The 19599-nt window shown below is 39.2% G+C and overlaps 1 protein-coding gene across 1 annotated transcript in view; it reads left to right on the top strand.

Annotated features, from left to right (window-relative positions):
- SGPL1 (sphingosine-1-phosphate lyase 1) overlaps positions 1–19599 on the top strand; it is a 64995-nt gene that overhangs the window by 39630 nt on the left and 5766 nt on the right. The window contains exons 7-12 of the mRNA XM_083364787.1: positions 5315–5403; positions 9142–9247; positions 9441–9539; positions 11685–11834; positions 13322–13560; positions 18495–18641. Coding sequence (XP_083220913.1) covers positions 5315–5403; positions 9142–9247; positions 9441–9539; positions 11685–11834; positions 13322–13560; positions 18495–18641 — 830 coding nt within the window. The remainder of the gene's footprint in view (positions 1–5314; positions 5404–9141; positions 9248–9440; positions 9540–11684; positions 11835–13321; positions 13561–18494; positions 18642–19599) is intronic.

Raw genomic sequence — 19599 nt, 5'->3', positions numbered from 1 at the left:
TGCCCTATGGAATCAACTGCCAACGAAACTCCGGACTGCCCCCGACCTTCGTTCATTTCGCCGGGACCTAAAAACCTGGCTCTTTGAGCTATCTGGTCTGGACTGAGGGGTTTAATGTTTTTAAATTGTGATTTTAATTTTTTGTGGCTAGACTTAATTTTATTTTATTTTAATTTTATATTGTATTGTTTTTAAATTTTGCCTTGTAAACCGCCCTGAGTCCTTTGGGAGTAGGGCGGTATATAAACCGAATTAATAAATAATAAATAAATACCCATTGATGCATTGTATTCTGCATCCATTTAATCATACAGATATTTTGACTTGTTCAGATTGTTCATTTGAAGTTTATAAATCTTGCCTAACAAATTATCTTTATTGCATGTTACAAGGCTTTCAGATTTGGTCAAATTGCTCAGTATAGTAGTATTCCTTTGTTTTTGTGATCTTTTATTGCTGCAATGTTTATCTCAAGATTCTGAAACCAATTAAATCTAAAAGAGCACTATGTAGTAAGAGAGTGAAGAGATGGTATCTTTGTCTTGTTATTCACAACATCTTGCAGTCTAATGACTTTATTACTCACTGATCAATTTTTTTGTGCTTTCATCTTCATAAATGAGCCCAGACTGAGTGAGCAGGCAAAGATTAAGAAGATTCAGTCCCAGCAGAACTCTCATTCATATTCCCATCCTACAGTTAATCTATATATACTTTCAGTGTAAAATATCTTGGAGTAAGCAAAATAGTGAGTAAAAAATAAAAGCTTGTCAGTGGCAAAAGTGACATGCATTTTAAATGAAAACTTCAGGTCAAAATCTTACTTTACTCTGCCGTGTAGTGTATCTAAGTTGTAGTCATCAATGTGCCATAATTATAATAATATTATATAATTTATTGAACTTGCCTGACTCAATGATTGGGTAGCTCATAACTACCAAACAAAGCAATTGCAATAAAATCAATAAATCATAGGATAAAGATAAACATGTAAGATTTAAGAGACTTACATGCTTATGCTGTAGTTGTTGTTAGTTGCGAAGTCGTGTCCGACCCATCGCGACCCTATGGACAACGTTCCTCCAGGCCTTCCTGTCCTCTACCATCTTCTTGAGTCCATTTAAGCTCACGCCTACTGCTTCAGTGACTCCATCCAGCCACCTCATTCTCTGTCGTCCCCTTCTTCTATTGCCCTCAATCTTTCCCAGCATTAGGCTCTTCTCCAGTGAGTCCTTCCTTCTCATTAGGTGGCCAAAGTATTTGAGTTTTAGCTTCAGGATCTGGCCTTCTAAAGAGCAGTCAGGGTTGATCTCCTCTAGGACTGACCGGTTTGATCGCCTTGCAGTCCAAGGGACTCGCAAGAGTCTTCTCCAGCACCATAGTTCAAAGGCTTCAATTCTTTGGCGCTCAGCCTTTCTTATGGTCCAACTTTCACTGCCATACATTGCAACTGGGAAGACCATAGCCTTGACTATACGCACTTTTGTTGACAGGGTGATGTCTCTGCTTTTTAGTGTGCTGTCTAGATTTGCCATTGCTTTCCTCCCGAGGAGCAAGCGTCTTTTAATTTCTTGGCTACAGTCCCCATGCTGCAGTTGTCTGATTTCAAATAATATTGGCTTTCATAAGAGAAGAACCCACTCAGTTGTGTATCTGAGAGCAGAGCTAACTCATTGCAGAGGTGAAAGTGTAGGACATGGCTCTCCGCTCTAGTTAAATCTGCTTTCTAGTTTATCATTTCTTCCTGTTCTCAGGCAATATACCTGTTCTTGATTTCCAGAAGGCTATTGATATTAATCTTTTACAGTGTCAGTAGCATGATTCCTTACACCCTTATAGCCTAAATATTGTTGCCAAAAATTTTGTTGGTCAAAGTCAACTCCATTTGTCTTGGTCCTTGTAGCTCTTCCCACATGAATGCTCATCTTTTGCTTTTCACTGTCTCCTCTTGCCCATATAGTTGCAGTTTGAACATGTGTTCATTCTGGTTTTCTTTACTCACTTCTTCCTAAATTGTTTTCCACCAGAGTGGAAAGCCAGTCCATCAACTTCTGTCCTTTTCATTGTCTTTTTCTCTCATTATTCAATTTTCCATATTCCCATCTTCCCAACTGGGTAATAACTCAGAAAGGAAGAATTCAAAATAATCTGATCAAGAATAATGCCGAGGAAAAAAAATGAAAGAGATGCAGTGTTTTTCCCCCTGCCAGTGGCTCTTGGACTTGTCTTTTCCCTAATTTCAATTCTACATTTATAGAAGAATTTGTCTTTGGTAATGGCTTAAGTAGATACCTGGAGTTACGGTCTAAAACCATTGCTTACTCTTTGTGATAAATTTCCTCTAACAAGAGTTCTGCTCCAACAAAGATTAGTTCTACCATCTCAAGTCATCACTAGTGTCCACCGGAGTTTATGGGAATGATAGTACCAATGATCTGAGGAGGCCCTCTGGAAAAGGCTGGTATAAAGATTACCAAATTGTTTTCTTAAACCCAACAAAGCAACATAGGCTAAGAATATACCGTATTTTCCGGCGTATAAGACGACCCGGCATATAAGACGACCCCCAACTTTCGAGACGATTTTCATGGGTTAAAAAGTCATCTTATACGCCGGAAAATACGGTAAGAAATTGAAGCCACAACAGGGATGTAAAAACAGGAGATGCCTGTCCATAATCGTGTTACTCAACTGCTCCCAAAGGGCTGCCACCTGAAGCTACACATGGAGTGAAACCTCTTCATGTAGGTAAACTTTTCAATAAGGTGTCTTAGGATCAAAACATAATCCTAGCGATGGGGACAAAAACGGGCCTGTTCATTGTCCAAAATTGATCTTGTCTCTGCCTTCTATTTTGTTGTTCAAGGGGTGGGCATAAAGTTTGCTAAACAATACTCAGCAGACTTATTGATCAGCAGTTATCAAGATTACCCGTAACCTTTCTTTTGAATACAGGCATTATAAAAGCAAACAACAACATGCAACTCATACGGGGCTCCTTTTATGTTTGGTCTGGAAATTGCAAGAAAGCGGTCAGGTTGCAGAGTATGGTGTGTAGCCATGAATGTGTTGCATTTTGTTGGAAGAGTTGCCACTTAACCCACCAAGTGAGTTTCAAGCTTTTGGTTTTGTCATATCAGGCACTCAAACTTAACTTCTCCCAAGCTTTTCCTCCCACCTAACCACCTCTCCTAATTGCAGGCCTACTGCAGGCATCAGGATTTTTCCTCTCCAAGGATCAAAAGTCAGCCCTTCCCCAAAAGAGAATCCAGAACTGTTTCAAAACATAATATTTCATCTTGAATTTCCTCCTGATTTTTAATTGAGCATTCAGACTGAACTTCTCCTGACCCCCCAAGCCATGTGTCTGCCACCAGCATCAGGACCAAAAATTGGTCCTTCCCCAAAGAGAATCGGGAACCATTATATAAATATAAAAAAAAACAATATAAAATTCCTGAACATCCTGCCCTCTTTTTTTTTGCATGCAGAATGATGTCTGATTTCCCCCTCGTGTTCTAAATACATAAATAAGTGCTGAAGAATATTTAGCATCAAGTGGTTAGGCAATCGAGAGAGTTGCAAAACTCTAAGAATGTTTCATAGTAGTTGCATTAGTAGCAGAATGACTAATATGATATCACAAGTGCCTCAAGAATTGGAAATTGGTACCGCCAGTGAAAAGATAGTAAGGTTCATGGACTTAGTGTATGATGCTGAATGTAACCCAACCAGAGAAAGAGAGAGAGAAAAGAGACAAAGGGGAGGTTTTTTTTCCCTCTGCGCCTGTTTATTCCTCTTTTTAAGGATACACAGTACCATTTTCTCCATTCGGTTTAAGATATACCTGCTATAGATCACCCCTCTCTTTAGGGTTCTCGCTGATTTTTGATATGTTGTGTTAAAGCAACTTGCCCTGTCTGTCTTTTTTGCTTACACATTGAATTTTCCTTTTAATCTGGGTGTTAGTTGAAGGAGTCAGACGTCTGTGTTTGAAAAAACTGTCAGCTACTCATGAGTCAACCAGGCGTTGGCTGGATGCCCAGTGTCTTGCAATAAACAGCAGAAATGTCTTGTGAGAGTGATTCATTTGCTCCCAATTAGGTGATAAGTCATTTGCAAAAAAAAAAAAGGTTATTAGCAAGCATTAGACTCCTCTTTTATATCAGGCCTCAATTTCCTTGGCCTAATAATGTGCCTACCTTGTTTTATTTATTATTTTATTTTATTTTAATTCCACTTATATCCTGCCCTTCTCCGAAGACTCAGGGCGGCTTACAAGCTTAGCAGTAGCCTTCATTCTATGTATATGCCTGCTTATTAGGGCTTTCACACACATACCAAGCGGCATTATTAATAAGTCAGCTTATTGCCCCCAACAATCTGGGTCCTCATTTTACCTACCTCGGAAGGATGGAAGGCTGAGTCAACCTTGAGCCTGGTGGGACTCGAACCTGTACTAATTACAGGCAGCTGGTGTTACTTAAGGAGGCATTAGCCCACTGCTCCACCAAGGCTCTGTTGCATTGTTGCCTAACAATGGAGGTGGTTTAAAGAAAAAAAAATCAGATGCTTAATAAAATAACTGGAATGAAGGTAGTGACTTAAGACGAATATTTTGAGCTTAAAAATATCAAATTCTACCCTCTGGCCAGATATACAGTATATCTAAACCAGGTACTATGATATTGTCTTGATTACTGTCCATCCATCCATCCATCCATCCATCCATTTCTTCAGGAGTTCAGGGCTGTAAATTAGCACTTTCTCTTCTTATTTTCTCCTAAAACCAACAGCCTTGTGAGGCAGAATGGCGGAGGATGTCCTTAAAATTGAAAATTTTGCCAGTTCAATTCCTTAACTATTGCAGCTCACTGGCTCTCAGTATTTGTCTGTTGAATCAGTCTAGCAACAAGAAGAAAACCATGCTTAAAATGCAGTATTTAAATGCAGCTTCGGTTTGAATTAGAAGCAATCTTAGAATACAAGATGACATTTGTTGAGATTTATTAAGATTGCTGTAGCAGGTAAAGATCCAAGATTTCCATATATATACTCTTAACGCTGGTGCTTACTGCTCAGTTTGGCAACTTTAAGATGGGTGGACTTCCAGTTCTCAGAATTTCCTAGCCAGTATGCTAGGAGTTGAAGTCCATACCTCTTAAAGTTCCCAACTGTGAAAAATGCAGGTGAGAAAGTTTTATTTTTTAAAAAAACAAAACAGAAATTAACAAAGTGTGTGTTCTATTAACGGCTTTCTCGTGCGCATGTGACCATTTGGTTATATGAGGTGTGTTTATTTCGTTTGTTATAGATGACCTCTGGTGGAACAGAGAGTATCCTGCTGGCCTGTAAAGCCTACAGAGATTTGGCTTATGAAAAAGGGATAAAACATCCAGAAATGTATGTAACTCTTGTCTCTCTCTGGCTGTCATAGTGGGCTTATTATGATAGGAACTACTTTTATTCTTAAATAGCACACTCCTCTGCTCTTTTTTCTGGCTTGACCTCAAGAAGACAGAAACAGAAACAAGTCATTATAACCAAGACTTTAAAACAAGCCAATTGGAAGGCATAGATTATATGAGACTGTCTTGTCTCAAACCACCATTAGGTTTAGTGACAGTTTAAGGTTGGAAAGTACCCAGAGCTATAGAGAAGTGAAAGCATTTCTGTCTCCTTGTGGTAATGCCATGCAAGAAAAGGGAAGTGAGGAAGGCATGAATTTAAGCAGATACTATTTTTCCTGTCACCGTAAATCTGGCTCTTAAATTTGCATTAGTTTACTTTCGTCAAAATAAATAATTTCAGATGGGCAAAGTCTTTCTGAGGCAGTTACTATAAATCTAAAGAACTGCGCTGTGTGCCTTTGAAGAGGAGATCATTTTGCTATAAAATATGGTGTGCTGCTTTGGAAACTTGATTTTCAAAGCTGGTTTCTAATTCTCTGAAGACTACTCTCTTGAGAATCTCAATACAGTGAACTAGTTATGAAGTTCTTTGCATTCATTGTTTTTTCTGAGAGGTTTGTGACATCAGTTGTGTATTTCAATTGATGTGATTGTCATGTAGACTCTGACAATGTAGGCAAAGTCATAATATCCTTAGAGATGAACCCAAGTATTCTCTATTTATGTTTTATTTATACAAAATTTTTATGCTGCCATATGCCTTATAGGTTTATAGTACAACAACAGCAATCTACAATTTATCAAATGATCCAATAATAACCAGACGTAAAAATCTAAGATAATCAGATTTAAAAATTCCAAAGACAAATATTTATATTGATTTAATTAGAGAAAGGTCAACAATTATATTTATTAGTGACTGGAAAACCATTATGGGCTTGTTGCTGAAAACCCCCCAAAAACTAACTTGTGATTTATGGGTTTGACAATTAGAAAGAGTAGCTTATGGAAAGCTGTAACCCTAGAGAAGAACAGTAAAATATAAAATGCATTTATAACTGCTGATAATACGAAGCCGTTTCCTTCCTTCCTTCCTTCCTTCCTTCCTTCCTTCCTTCCTTCCTTCCTTCCTTCCTTCCTTCCTTCCTTCCTTTATAAACCGAACAAACATTAAATCAATAGCGGTCTACATCACAGTGCGAGGAGGAATAATATTGTCCCGTTACATATAAGAAAACAACCATAAAGAAAAGAAAAATAGTTCAATTAAAAGCTCTGTTTAACATCCAATTATACCATCGATTCCAAGATAAATAGTAATCTGTGTCCCCTTGTCCCCTCAACATCATAGTAAGCCGATCTGATTCCACACAGTTCATTATTTTCTGTATTACTATTTGATCGGGTGGGCTAACATCCGGTATTGGGCCCACGCCAATCTTGCAGCAGTGGTAATATGTAGCAACAGGTACCACGCCGTTCTGTTTATATTTTGTGATCTTATCCCCAATAAGAATACCTCAGGACACAATTGTATATGGTACCCCAACATCTCACTTAACCATTTCTGAATATTCTTCCAGAATTTCATAGCCTCTTGACAGGTCCACCATTGGTGGAAATATGTGACTTCTTTGACACCACACTTCCAACAAGTTAAGGATGTTCCCGGGGACATTTTGGCTAGCCTGGCCGGCGGCAAATGCCAACGATATGCCATTTTGTATATATTTTCTTTATATGCTATTGACCGAGCTAATTTAATGTTCTTAATCCAAATTTCGCTCCACCTCTCCGTAGCTATTGAGCAACCTAAATCTCTCACCCAGGCATATAATAATAATAATAATAATAATAATAATAATAATAATAATAATAATAATAATAATAATAATTAATAATAATAATAATAATAATAATAATAATAATAATAATAATAATAATAATAATAATAATAATAATAATAATAATAATAATAATAATAAAAAATAAAGTTGGAAGGGACCTTGGAGGTCATCTACGATGCCATTTCCTTATAATCGTTTCTATTTTTTCTTTTTATCCTCTATTTCTTTCTCTTTTTTCTCTTTTTTTCTTACTGTGTACTACATTTTTCTATTTATTTTCAATATCCATATGTTTTTTGTTTTTTTAAATGTCTTTAATAAACATAATAAATCCTTAAGGCAGCTTATCATCACCATTAGTGTGCATAACCATGTCAATTAAAAAAAAGTCTTAAATGCCTTCATAAAGTCCAAGGTTACAGAGTACCATATACCCTAGGAGTCCCCAACCTTTTCAGTTTGTCAGTCTCTTATAAAGTTTCAAATTGTTCATTACTTCTGAAACATTTATGAAAATGGATATTACAAATAAGTAATACAGTACTACAAATAAGAACAGCAGCAACGGAGCTTTGTGGGTTGATATTGACCACTTTGAGGAATCCTGCTCCAAAGCATGAAAGAAGCCAGAGAGAAAGAATGTACTTAGAACTGGGGATTTATTAATGTTTGGATATTATTTTGTGTTTCTGTCTGCTTTTCCTTTCAAGAGTTACCTTGCTAAACTTAAAAATGGCATATATCTGCTATGATTTTTCTTGTTGACCCTAGCCTGCAGTATATAACATGTGGCAATGCACTGGTTTCAATTTTCTCTTTTAAGAGTAATTTTATTAAAAGTTACAGTTACAATGTTAAAAACTAATACAAGCTAAAAAATGGAAAGAATAAAGAGGAAAAAACAAAGGGCAAAAAATAGAATGAAGAATAAAAAAAATACAGTTAAGAAAAAAATGACTTTCCCCTTCATTTAACAATATAAACAATTATAGGAACTGTTCACCTTCTCTCAAATAATTTCTTCTTCCCATATCCCATCTCTTATCTATAAACTCATTGTTAAAGACTCATTGTTTCAGTCCTCATCAGCAAAAGTCCAGTAAAGTTTACCAGAGATAACAATTTATCAGTTTAAATCTTGATCAAATAAACCAACTTTACATTCCTTTCTTTTACTTTTAAGAATCTTGATCTTTAATCCCTGATTTCAAATTTCTCAAGCACATTGTGGCTAGTAGCTAGTACTCATCTCTGAAATAAATACTCTTGTCAGTTTTAATTTGCATTCTCAAAGGAAGATCATTTGGGCAATTACTTTTTTTTTTGGTTATTGTATATGAGTAGCTGACACAGGAGAAATTATGTCCAGAAGTTTTTTGTTATCTCATTTTAGTGACTTCTTTCACCAAAACTTAATGTTAGCAAACCTAGTAAATGTAGTTTACAATTAGCAAACTCTTGCCAGCAAATTTTGAATGGGAAAACTCTAGTTTTTTCTGCAGATGGACAGGATGAAATCTGCAGTGTTTTAGAAAGCCAGAAGGCTGAGGACAATGGGCATTATTGTCCAATACAGACTGAAGGAATCGTATTGGGAAAGGTGGCTCTTGATTTGAAATCTTATCTTGCCTGTTGGTTCCATCAATAATATCTCGTTAAAGATGTAGCTTAAAAAGATTAAAGGTAGAAAGATGGAGCTGATCTTGCAGATTCAACTTAGGTTGTTCGGTCTGTGGGGTGTGCCTGTTTATTTTGATTTTCCTCTCTCCATTAGTCTCATCCCTATCAATATTTGGTTCAGAAAAAAAGCAAGTGGGTTTGGTAAGGTGTGCTACCAATTTTTCCTGCAATGTATTATTTTTGTTGTTGATTTTGTTTTCTAGGCTGGTGCCATTAAGTGCCCATGCAGCATTTGACAAGGCTGCCCATTATTTCAGGATTAAGATTGTGCGTATTCCGTTGACGGAATTGATGCAGGTGGATGTGAAGGTACCCCCCCAGCATTTTCATCTAGATGTTTCCGATACTCTGAGTTGAACAGAGTGATGGAATCTTTGAGAGAGGCGGGTGGGTGGAAGGAAGTAAATTAATACAAGGAATTCTTCAGATGACTCAGTTTTAATCCCTTGACTTCCACACAGGTATCATTGATTCCTAACGACTTTTGTCCTGATTTTTTTAGGCAATGAAGAAAGCCATTACCAAGAATACAGCCATGTTGGTCTGTTCAGCCCCACAATTTCCTCATGGAAGCATTGACCCCATTGAAGAAGTAGCAAAGGTAACATTTGTACATTAATACAGAGCTGCTGCAACTGCAACCACAACTAAGCCCGAATTGTTAAGTGAGTTCCACCCCATTTTACAACCTTTTTTTGCCACAGCTGTTAAGTAAATCACTGCAGCTGTTAAGTGAATCATACGGCCGTTAACAGATTCTGGCTTCCCCCATTGACTTTGTTTGTCGGAAACCAGCTGGGAAGGGTATATAAATGTTAATGGCATGATCCCAGGACAATGCAAAGGTTGTAAATACGTGCCAGTTGCCAAGTGACCAAATTTTGATCATGTGCTGCAACAATCTCAACTATGAAAACTGGTCATAACTCACTTTTTTCAGTGCCGTTGTAATTTCAGACTTGTCGCTGTATTCTTGCCAGGTAGTTGGCACCACTGTTTCATTGCTGTTGTTGTTCTGTACCAGCCTACTACCGGCCCTGCAGAAAAGGCAGGGACAACCCCTTTACAAAACGGCAAGAGGCTGGAACTAAGCCTGCCAAATTTATTGACATAAAACAGAGCAAACAGAGCAAAACAGAAACACGAACCATGAAACAGGAGCTATTCAAACGGTTGCCTTCAGCAAACCAGCCCTCTCACACATTCCCCTTTTAAACAGTTCAAGGCGTGGCTTCTCTCTGCCTCCTTCCGAGGTGCCCCATTGCCTTCCTCTGTTTACTCCTGATTGACTGCCTCCTGCGTCGGGCGTCCTTGAACAGGGCCAGCTGTGGGTCATCTTCATCCACGCTGTCAGGCTCACACAGGTGGGTCTGTGTCGTAACCAGATGGGAGGGGCCTGGCTGAGGGCTCTGCAAAACCTCAGGGCTGTCCTCTGCAACACCCCCCCTCCTCCTCCTCTGAATTGTCCGACCCAACTGCTGAACCCACAGGCTGACCCTGAATCACAACAGTTGTGCCCTGCCATGTTAATTTTGCTATGGCTTGGGGTTTTACTGTTCATTTCCAAAAATGTCCCCCAGCTATAGGGCAGCATCTAAATTGCTGAATGGATACCCCTCTTGAAGAGATAAAATACCACTTCTAGTTATCTTTGCATCACTGTAATTGTATATGAGAACATATACTTCTAAAAAGGTTTGGGTGTAGGATGTACACGTTGGTGTACCATTTTTGCCTTATTTGGATGTATGACCTGTTGATGAAAGGGTCCCCATCAATTATTTGAGATTGGATTCCAGATGTATCCAGGAATTTGGAATCAGACTGAACTTTAGAAGAAAGACCATAACTCACATGTACAAAATTCCAGCTGACATGTTTGCTAGTTCAGGACAGATTTTTCCAAAGATATCATGGTTACTACTGCCAAGGGTCTAGATCAGCTTCACGTTGCATCCTGTATTCCACATGGTTAATATAGTTAATCGGCTAATCAATAAAGTTATACTATAATGTATTCCATAGACTGGACGTTCAGTTGAAGTAGCAATAATCCAGATTTTGTCACTGAAAATAACCATAAAAAAATTAGGTATGAGAAAAGTGGTTTTTTTTTCTTTTTCTCAAATTTAAAGGAATGGTCTGTTAATGTTGATCTGCTGGTAAATGACTTTATTCACCCAAAGAAATATTTCACGTCAGTAATTTCCAGCAGGAAGAGCTGTTAAGCATTACCAAAAGTCAGAGCCATGGCAATTCACAATTTAAGGTGATGGCATTGAATAGATCAAAATTTCAGACGTTTGGCAACTGGCATGCGTTTGTGATGGTTGCAGTGTCCCGGCGTGATGTGATCATCTTTCGCGACCTTCTGACAAGCAAAATCAATGGGGAAGCCAGATTCACTTAACGGCCGTGTTACTATCTTAACAGCTGTGGCAAGAAAAGGGGTTAAATGGTTTAAACCAAGGGCTACTTGGTTTAATTTATTTTAATTTTTGTATATTATGTGTTGTATATAGTGTTTTAATCAATTTATTTATTTATTAAATAAATAAATAAACAAATAAATAAGGCAAAAGTCGCTTAAAAATCGTCTCGCTTAGCAACAGATATTTTGGGCTCAATTGTGGTCGAAAGCCGAGGACTATTTGTAAGGAATACGTTTTATCAGTCTCCAAGCTCTACTAGTAGTTCACTTTTGTGACCGAAGATGATCTTAAGTTCTTTTCCTGTCTTGATGCAGCTTGCACTGAAATACGATGTTCCCTTCCATGTGGATGCCTGTCTGGGAGGCTTTCTCATTGTCTTCATGGAGAAGGCTGGCTATCCTTTACAGCAGCATTTTGATTTCCGAGTGAAAGGGGTCACGAGCATTTCTGCAGATACGCACAAGGTGTGTTTTCAAGGAAGATTTATATGAGCTTCTGATGGGTGTTGCTTTGAAACTGCGCTAAGCTGGACCAGGCATATTTCTTCTAAATTGTTTCCAAAGCAGTGTCATTTTTAAGAAATAATTTCTTCGTTTGATTTATATAGGCCCCCATCTCACTTCTGTGTGACTGTAGGCCAGGGGTAGGCAACCTCGGCTCTTTTATGACTCATGGACTTCAACTCCCAGAATTCCTGAGTCAGCTGACTCAGGAATTCTGGGAGTTGAAGTCCATGAGTCATAAAAGAGCCAAGGTTGCCTACCCCTGCTCTAGGCAGAATATATATGGGGATTCTCAATCATCCAGGCCATTGTTTGTCCCAAAGGTGCATTTTCCAAAGGCAACTGGACTTTTTTTTCTTTTGAAAATATTTTGTTTCTCATTCAAGAAGCTTCTTCAGTTAGAAGCTTCAGTTAGAACTGAAGAAGCATCTTGGATGAGAAGTGAAACGTTTTCAAACAAAAAAAAACCCCCAAGAATGTTCAGCTGCCTTTTGGAAAAAGCACTTTGGGGCGACTGCAGGCAGCTTAAACAATAAAATAAATGAAATGCACAATTTTTTAAAAAAAACAGAGGATAAATATATCATTGCAGTTTGTATAAAACTGGAAGCCTAAACCAAAGTACATCAATGAGAACAATACTTGTTTGCTATTGAGCATCTGGGATTCTCTGCCTTTGGAGCAAGGTACCATTTGTTTTCATGACTTTATTCCTCCAAAGGGGAATTATTTGGAAAAATTCTGAATACCTCTTAATAGAAAAAAAAAGCAGTGGCAAGGCTTCCCCAACAGTGATAACACCACGTCTCTAATGACCCTCTTTTACCGGTCTACTATAGAGAGCGTCCTCTCGTATGGTATTGTGGTTTGGTATGCTGGTCTGACAGCCGCGGACAGGAAGGCATTACAGAGGGTAGTGAGCACAGCACAAGACATTGTGGGCTGTTCCCTGACACCACTGGATGACATCGCCAGGGCTCGTTGCCTTGGAAGAGTGAGGAAGATTCTCAGGGATGACTCACACCCTGGACGGTATCTCTTTACTCTCCTACCATCCGGTAGGAGATATAGGAATATAGCCAGCCGTACCAACAGGCTGAAAAATAGCTTTTATCCGTGGGCTGTTAGGCTTTTAAATGGGACATAATCTTATGCAGAATTGACTTGGGAGGCCGGTGTGTGGTGTAGTTGGTTCACATGGTGTGGTGGGATGGAGGGTTTGTTGTCACTGTGTGTTGGGGGGAGAGAGGAGGGGAGGCTCAGCTAATCTCAATGTACACATGTTGTACTTTGACAATAAAGGTTTATTATTATTATTATTTGGTAAATCAGTAGAGAATGATAAACTTACCAAATCTTCTAATTCCTGTAAAAGGGGTCTTGAACCTGTTGGCCTTGATTTTTGTGGGTGATTACTTGCAACTTGAATATCGTCCCTTTCTTTGCAGTATGGCTATGCTCCAAAGGGCTCCTCTGTGATACTGTACAGTGATAAGAAATACCGGCATCACCAATTCTTCGTTGCTCCTGATTGGCAAGGAGGAATTTACCCCTCGCCCACTATTGCTGGTTCCAGACCTGGATGCCTTATTGCAGCTTGCTGGGCTACCATGGTGTACTTAGGGGAACAAGGGTATGTGGAAGCCACCCGGAAGATCATCTCAACTACACGGTTTATCGTATCTGAGTATGTATCCGATTTCCATTTATTCTCTTATATTTTATACTTCCTTTCTTCCTGGGTGCCCATTTCAGCATTCTTTGGCGGCTCTAGAGTTTGTACTCTTTGGAAGCGTTAAATAGGACGGGGTTCTTAGCTAGCTATCATCCGTATATGATACTCTTACACAGTGGTGGATCACACAAAGTATATTAAGATGATGTGCATGACTAGAAATTATGCAAGGCAAACAGCAACGTTAAGCTACTGGATTTTTTTTGTGTCGGGGGCAAAGGAAATAGTGCAGAAAAACCAGCCCTTTTTTGAACACAGGAAAAAGATGACTCTTACGTGGCTCTCTGTTGGTGGATAGCAGAGAGAAGAGGCCGTATTGACTGGAATAATAAGGGTGACATGATAGCAGTGTTCCAATATCTCAGGGGGTGGCCACAAAGAAGAGGGAGTCAAGCTATTCTCCAAAGCGCCCGAAGGCAAGACAAGAAGCAACGGATGGAAACTAACCAAGGAGAGAAGCAACCTAGAACTAAGGAGAAACTTCCTGACAGTTAGAACAACTAACCAGTGGAACGACCTGCTTCCAGAAGCGGTGAATGCTCCAACACTGGAAGTTTTTTTTTTTTATTTAAAAAGTTTTACAATACATTTTGACTTTAATCCCCCCCTCCCCCACCCCTATCCCTCTCCCCCACTCCCCCCCCGACTTCCCAGAGCTAAATACAGGGCATAAAATCAAAAAACAAACATAAACACCCCTATATTATCAACAATAAACTATAAATTCTATCTCTCTCTAGCTCATATAAAATGAGTACAAACAATATTAATATTACAAATAAAGTAGAAAAGAAAAAGAGGAAAACAGAAAAAGATCTTTACTCAAAATAAATTGAGAAAAGAAAAAAAAAACTTTCACCTGCTATTTGCATTCTCCCACCTTTCTCTAATTTCCAAACAAATTCTCAGTTACGCACCAAAAGCGCTTATCTCTATTAATCTTAATAATCTCCAACCAAACTAAACTATAGTCAAAAATAGTTCTTGCATATATCACGCCAAATGTCTCATAGTTCCAAATCATCCTTAAGTTCAAATAAAAGTTCAAATAAAAAGAGTATATATAAAAAAAAATTAGGCAATCTCTAAGACAACTTGTTGTTAATTAGGAGTTTACATACCCACTCTTAGTTCAACACATACTTTAAGTCCATAACCCTAATATACTTTTCTAGCAAGCAAATAACATCAATCTTAAATTGTATAAAATATTAAAAAAAAGAAAAAAAAACTTTCTTTCTCCTCTATAATAATTTTACTCCATTGACATTCTAATCTAAAAATTTAATCAGCAATCTTAATGCCCCAAAACCTTTGGAGCACCTCTGTCATGACCCCCAAAACTTCTTTAGACTGCTCTCCTCCTACATCTTCATTGTAAGCACACTTTGAAGATTCCATAACTTTCCGCTGGTCTTGCTCTTGCTCTCGTCTCGCTCTTCTTAGGGCGGCACGCGTCATCTTCTGGCCTCCTGCAGCAACCGATGAGACTGTAGCTTGATCCCCTCCAACACCATTGTCCACTGTCTGTCTATCTGCAACATCTTGAAACTTTCCCACACCGTATCCTTTTGCAGCTTCCAAAAATGATAGGGGGGTTGCTTTTAACACATTACTATAAAAATCACGTGCCTGAGCCACAGTAACCAAACGATGTCTTTTACCTTCGTGCGTTGTCACCAACCCAACTGGAATCTCCCATCTGAACTTAATATCACGTTTCTTAAGTTCCTGTACTAGAAATGCGAAATCTTTCCTTCTCCTTAAGATCTTCGGAGGAATCTCTTTTAAAACCAATACTTCTTGCTCAGCCACTACCAAATTAGTATCATAAGCAGCTTGAATGACTTCATCTCTAATTACTCTCTTTGTAAAATAGACCACCACATCTCTGGGTAACTTCCTCTGTCTTGCAATCCATGAATTTACACGAAAAACTTTGTCCATATTTCCCTCAATTTCAGATGCTGACTGGCCCAGTACCCCTTCCAGAGCCTCAGAAATCAGCTGCTTTAGATCTTCTTTACCATTCTCCTTTAAACCCCTAATTCTAATAGCATTCTGCATCTGATTATACTGAACAAGGCTCAATTCTCCGTCCATTTTATCCCTTATATTTTCATTTTCTAATACCTTTGCTTCTAATATAGAGTTCTTTTGACTGAGATCCTCCACTTTTACATCCAGCTGTTGCACACATTCAGCTACGGATTCAATCATAGACAACATGTCCACCCTCATTGCTCTAAACTTCTCTTCCATCTTCTTCTCCAATTTCTCCATTTTCTCCTCCATTTTCTCCTCCAGCTTTTTCAACTTTTCATCCATCATGTCAGACATCAATTGTGAATGCTTTCCAAGAGCATCTTGTAAATCCTTAAGCGTCAATACTGGAGGAGATGCAGGAGGAAGCAAAGCTTGCAATGAGGTCTCTTGCACCAGGGAAGACCCGCATTCCGAAGAGCTTTAGAAGTTTTAGCCGCCATCTTCCCCCACTTTCACTTATTACGCACTTTCACTTTAAAGCTATAAAATCCATTGAGCTAGAGAGTAAAGATAAAGAGTCCACTTCACCTTGACCTCCTGTACCGCTCTGCCTGCATCTTGATAATCAAAAGTATTTCCTTTTGGCAGGGGTGGTTGCTAACGCCTGGCTCTGCTCCAAGAATCCCAGAGCAGAGGCGCTGTGCAGCTTGGAGCAACCCAGGCTTCGGGGGGGCTCATCTTTCAGCCGCCCTAGCTCTCAGCTCAGGCGGCCCCAGAGAGCTCAACCCCTACCTGGGGCCTCACCCCCTCCTCTTCTCCCGAGGAGGGGGCTTCAAATCCATCTAAACAGCTGATTGGCGCTGTTTACGATGGAAAAACACAGCTGCGGAGCGGGCAGCCCGAAAACGGCTGTCTTTCGACGTCGCGTCGCCACCGGAAGTCAACACTGGAAGTTTTTAAGAAGAGACTGGACAGCCATTTGTCTGAAATGGTATAGGGCAGGAGTAGGCAACCTCGGCTCTTTTATGACTCATGGACTCTGGGAGTTGAAGTCCATGAGTCATAAAAGAGCCGAGGTTGCCTATCCCTGGTATAGGGTTTCCTGCCTGAGCAGGGGGTTGGGCTAGATGACCTCCAAGGTCCCTTCCAACTTTACTATTATGAAATTATGGAATTATAATAGAAATTAGATATGTGCAGTTCGGAAGACTTTCATGCTTCCTCCTTCCTCCTCCTTTTTTTTCCAAGACATCTTTCTTACTCAGAAGGAAGATGAGATTTGGAATATCTCTCAACAATACTCCACAAAATAATACTTTTAAATTAAAAGTGTAATTTCCTTTTAATCAAATATCAACTAATGGTGTCTGCTAGGGGATTGATTGTATGGTACATTTGGACAGGGCTGGGCAGTGTGGTGGCTCAGCAGTTAAGATGCCGGGCTTGTCGGCTGGAAAGTGGACAGCCCAGGTTTGTGACCCAAGTGCCACAAGATGGGGTGAGCTGCCGTTCTCGCTCCAGCCCAGCAATTCGAAATCATGCAAATGCAAGTATGTAAATAGCTACCACTTTGGTGGGAAGGTAACAGCGTTCCGTGACTTCCACCACAAGCCCGCGGAAACATCTTTGAACAGCGCTAGCTCAACAGCCTCGTAGAGATGAGCATCACCCCCTATTATTGCCCAAGACTACGGGAGTAAAATCCGCATGGACTCCTTTACCTTTACCTTACCTTGGACAGGACTACACACGCTGTGAGACTAATATTGTGGTATTCACTTTCGGTTGTGTAATCAGATAACTCTTAATAGATAAGAGGCAACATTTTTAGGGGAGGGTCACTGCCATCACCCTAGATTGGCATCACTACAAATGTCAACATTTAAGCAATATTTGATGAATCCCTTAAAACTTTCTACAGAGCTTCATCTTCTGTTGGAAATAAAATTGCCCTCATGTCACTATTATTTCAGAAAAGTGCAAATATCTATTGAGATTTTGTCTGGTTGTATTTTTTTAGAGATTTCATGGAGATTTGTGGCCTTCCAGATACTACTGAAGTAAAATTACCAATTTGCAGCAGCCCCAGTTAGCATAGCCAATAAGGAAGGATGTTAGGTGTTTGTAGTTCAGGAAACATCTGAAGGTTCGTGCTGGGTATCTTTTGGGTAAACAACTTTCAAGTCGGGATTTACACAAAGAATGCATAACCTCTTGTGTTTCTTGGGATTCCGAGCATTTTAAATTACAATTAACATGCTATGGGATGCGGACTCGTGAGTTCCATTTCTTTTTTCCTCTATGCTGTTTTAACGTATCTGGATCAATTATCCACATATTCCCTTTTTTTCCTGATAACAATGGAAATCGGTTTAGAAGCACTTTTGCCATTGGAGTTAAGTCAAAAAAAAAAAAAAGGAAGAAAAAACTCCTGAACTGCTTAAAACCCAGAGAAGGGAATTTGTGACTTGGAGAAGACTTAATTTGATCTCAGATGAAATTATGAGATCCCATTCTGCATTCAGATGTGGCCACTGCAATTCATTGTGGTCTCTTTTGTTGAAAACGCTTCATTTTAAAGTCAAGTTGTTTTATAAAGTAATATTTCATGTTGCTTTGGATGATGTATTAGTTTCCTTGTTCTGTTCTGTGGATACTTACCAGAACACAGGTATAGGCACATATTGTGTAAAGAAAGAAAATAATAATAAAACAACCACTCTATCCTCAACCCCGCAATTCTCTCTGTTTAGAAAAACTGATTCCTGGATTAAGAAGGGACAGCGGCTGAAATTACAACTTTTGATAATGGCTTTTGAGCAACATAAATTGACAGCATTAAATGTAACTAGAAGACCATAGACTAGATGGAACACATTTTTAACATGTTTCTCTTTAAGGTTGCAGAAAATTGACAACATCACTATCATTGGCAAACCAGAGGTTTCTGTCTTTGCTTTCAAGTCTGATTCCTTTGACATTTACCAATTGTCAACCCTGTTAATAGCCAGAGGATGGAATCTTAATATTTTACAGTTCCCTCGAAGGTGAGTTTCTGGTTTTTTTTTCTCCATCACTTTCAGGTGGGGGAGGCAGAGCACTGGTCAAGCACCTAAAATTCTCTGTTGGATTGAGCAGATTCATGGCAGATTTAGACCACTTGTCCCCCAGTGGCCAGTCATAAGTCTATGGAAACCCACAGGGGGGAGTTCAAGAGAAAATGTCCATATTTTGTTGCATCTCAGTAGCTGGAATTCAGCGATAAATTTTACACACACACACACACACACACACACACACACACAGAGAGCTTTTTTTTTTTAGAACGCTCCGGTACCTTTTTTGGATGGAACCTTGTAGGGTAGGCAAGGCGGGTTGTATGACCTGTGTGAGTTCCGGCACCTTTTTCTTTTACAAAAAAAGCACTGCATATACATATATACATATATGCATATATGCATATATGCATATATACATCTTCAATGTGCCCTGTGTCAGACTTTGGGACATGCCCTGTATTAGATCCTGATTTGGAGGGCGTAGCCACAACAATAATCCCCAGGGAGGACGAATCCATAACGTGCCTGGCTTTAAGACGGAGGCTCAGGGTCGACCAAAGAAGGGGGGGGCGGTACAAAACAACTGTGGTTGAGTAATCGGCTCCCTGATGTGTATACGCTCACCAGGGGAGTGACCGTGAATAAACAACAACTGATCACATGAAGAAATGCGGGACATTTAGAAACGCTACAGCCGTTTGAAGTCAATAGACCGGTGACCCGCTCAATGAGCAGGGTGCAAAAGCAGCCGGCTAAGTGTTTTGCATATTAAACAGTTTATTTTTTCTATCCTGGTGCTCGATTCTTTTCTTTCTAACATGCACACACCCAGGATTCGCAGTTTTAGTCTTATTAAGGATGGATATACTGTATATATCCAATTCTATTAAAAAGTATGGTTTCAGGTCTACAAATCCAAAGATCACACCACATGTTTACTCCGTAT

This window comes from Vipera ursinii, assembly GCF_947247035.1.
Source record: "Vipera ursinii genome assembly, chromosome: 5".
In the NCBI taxonomy this organism is placed as follows: Eukaryota; Metazoa; Chordata; class Lepidosauria; order Squamata; family Viperidae; genus Vipera; species Vipera ursinii.
Note: the sequence above shows the minus strand (reverse complement) of the source record. Positions and strands in the feature narration are given on the sequence as shown.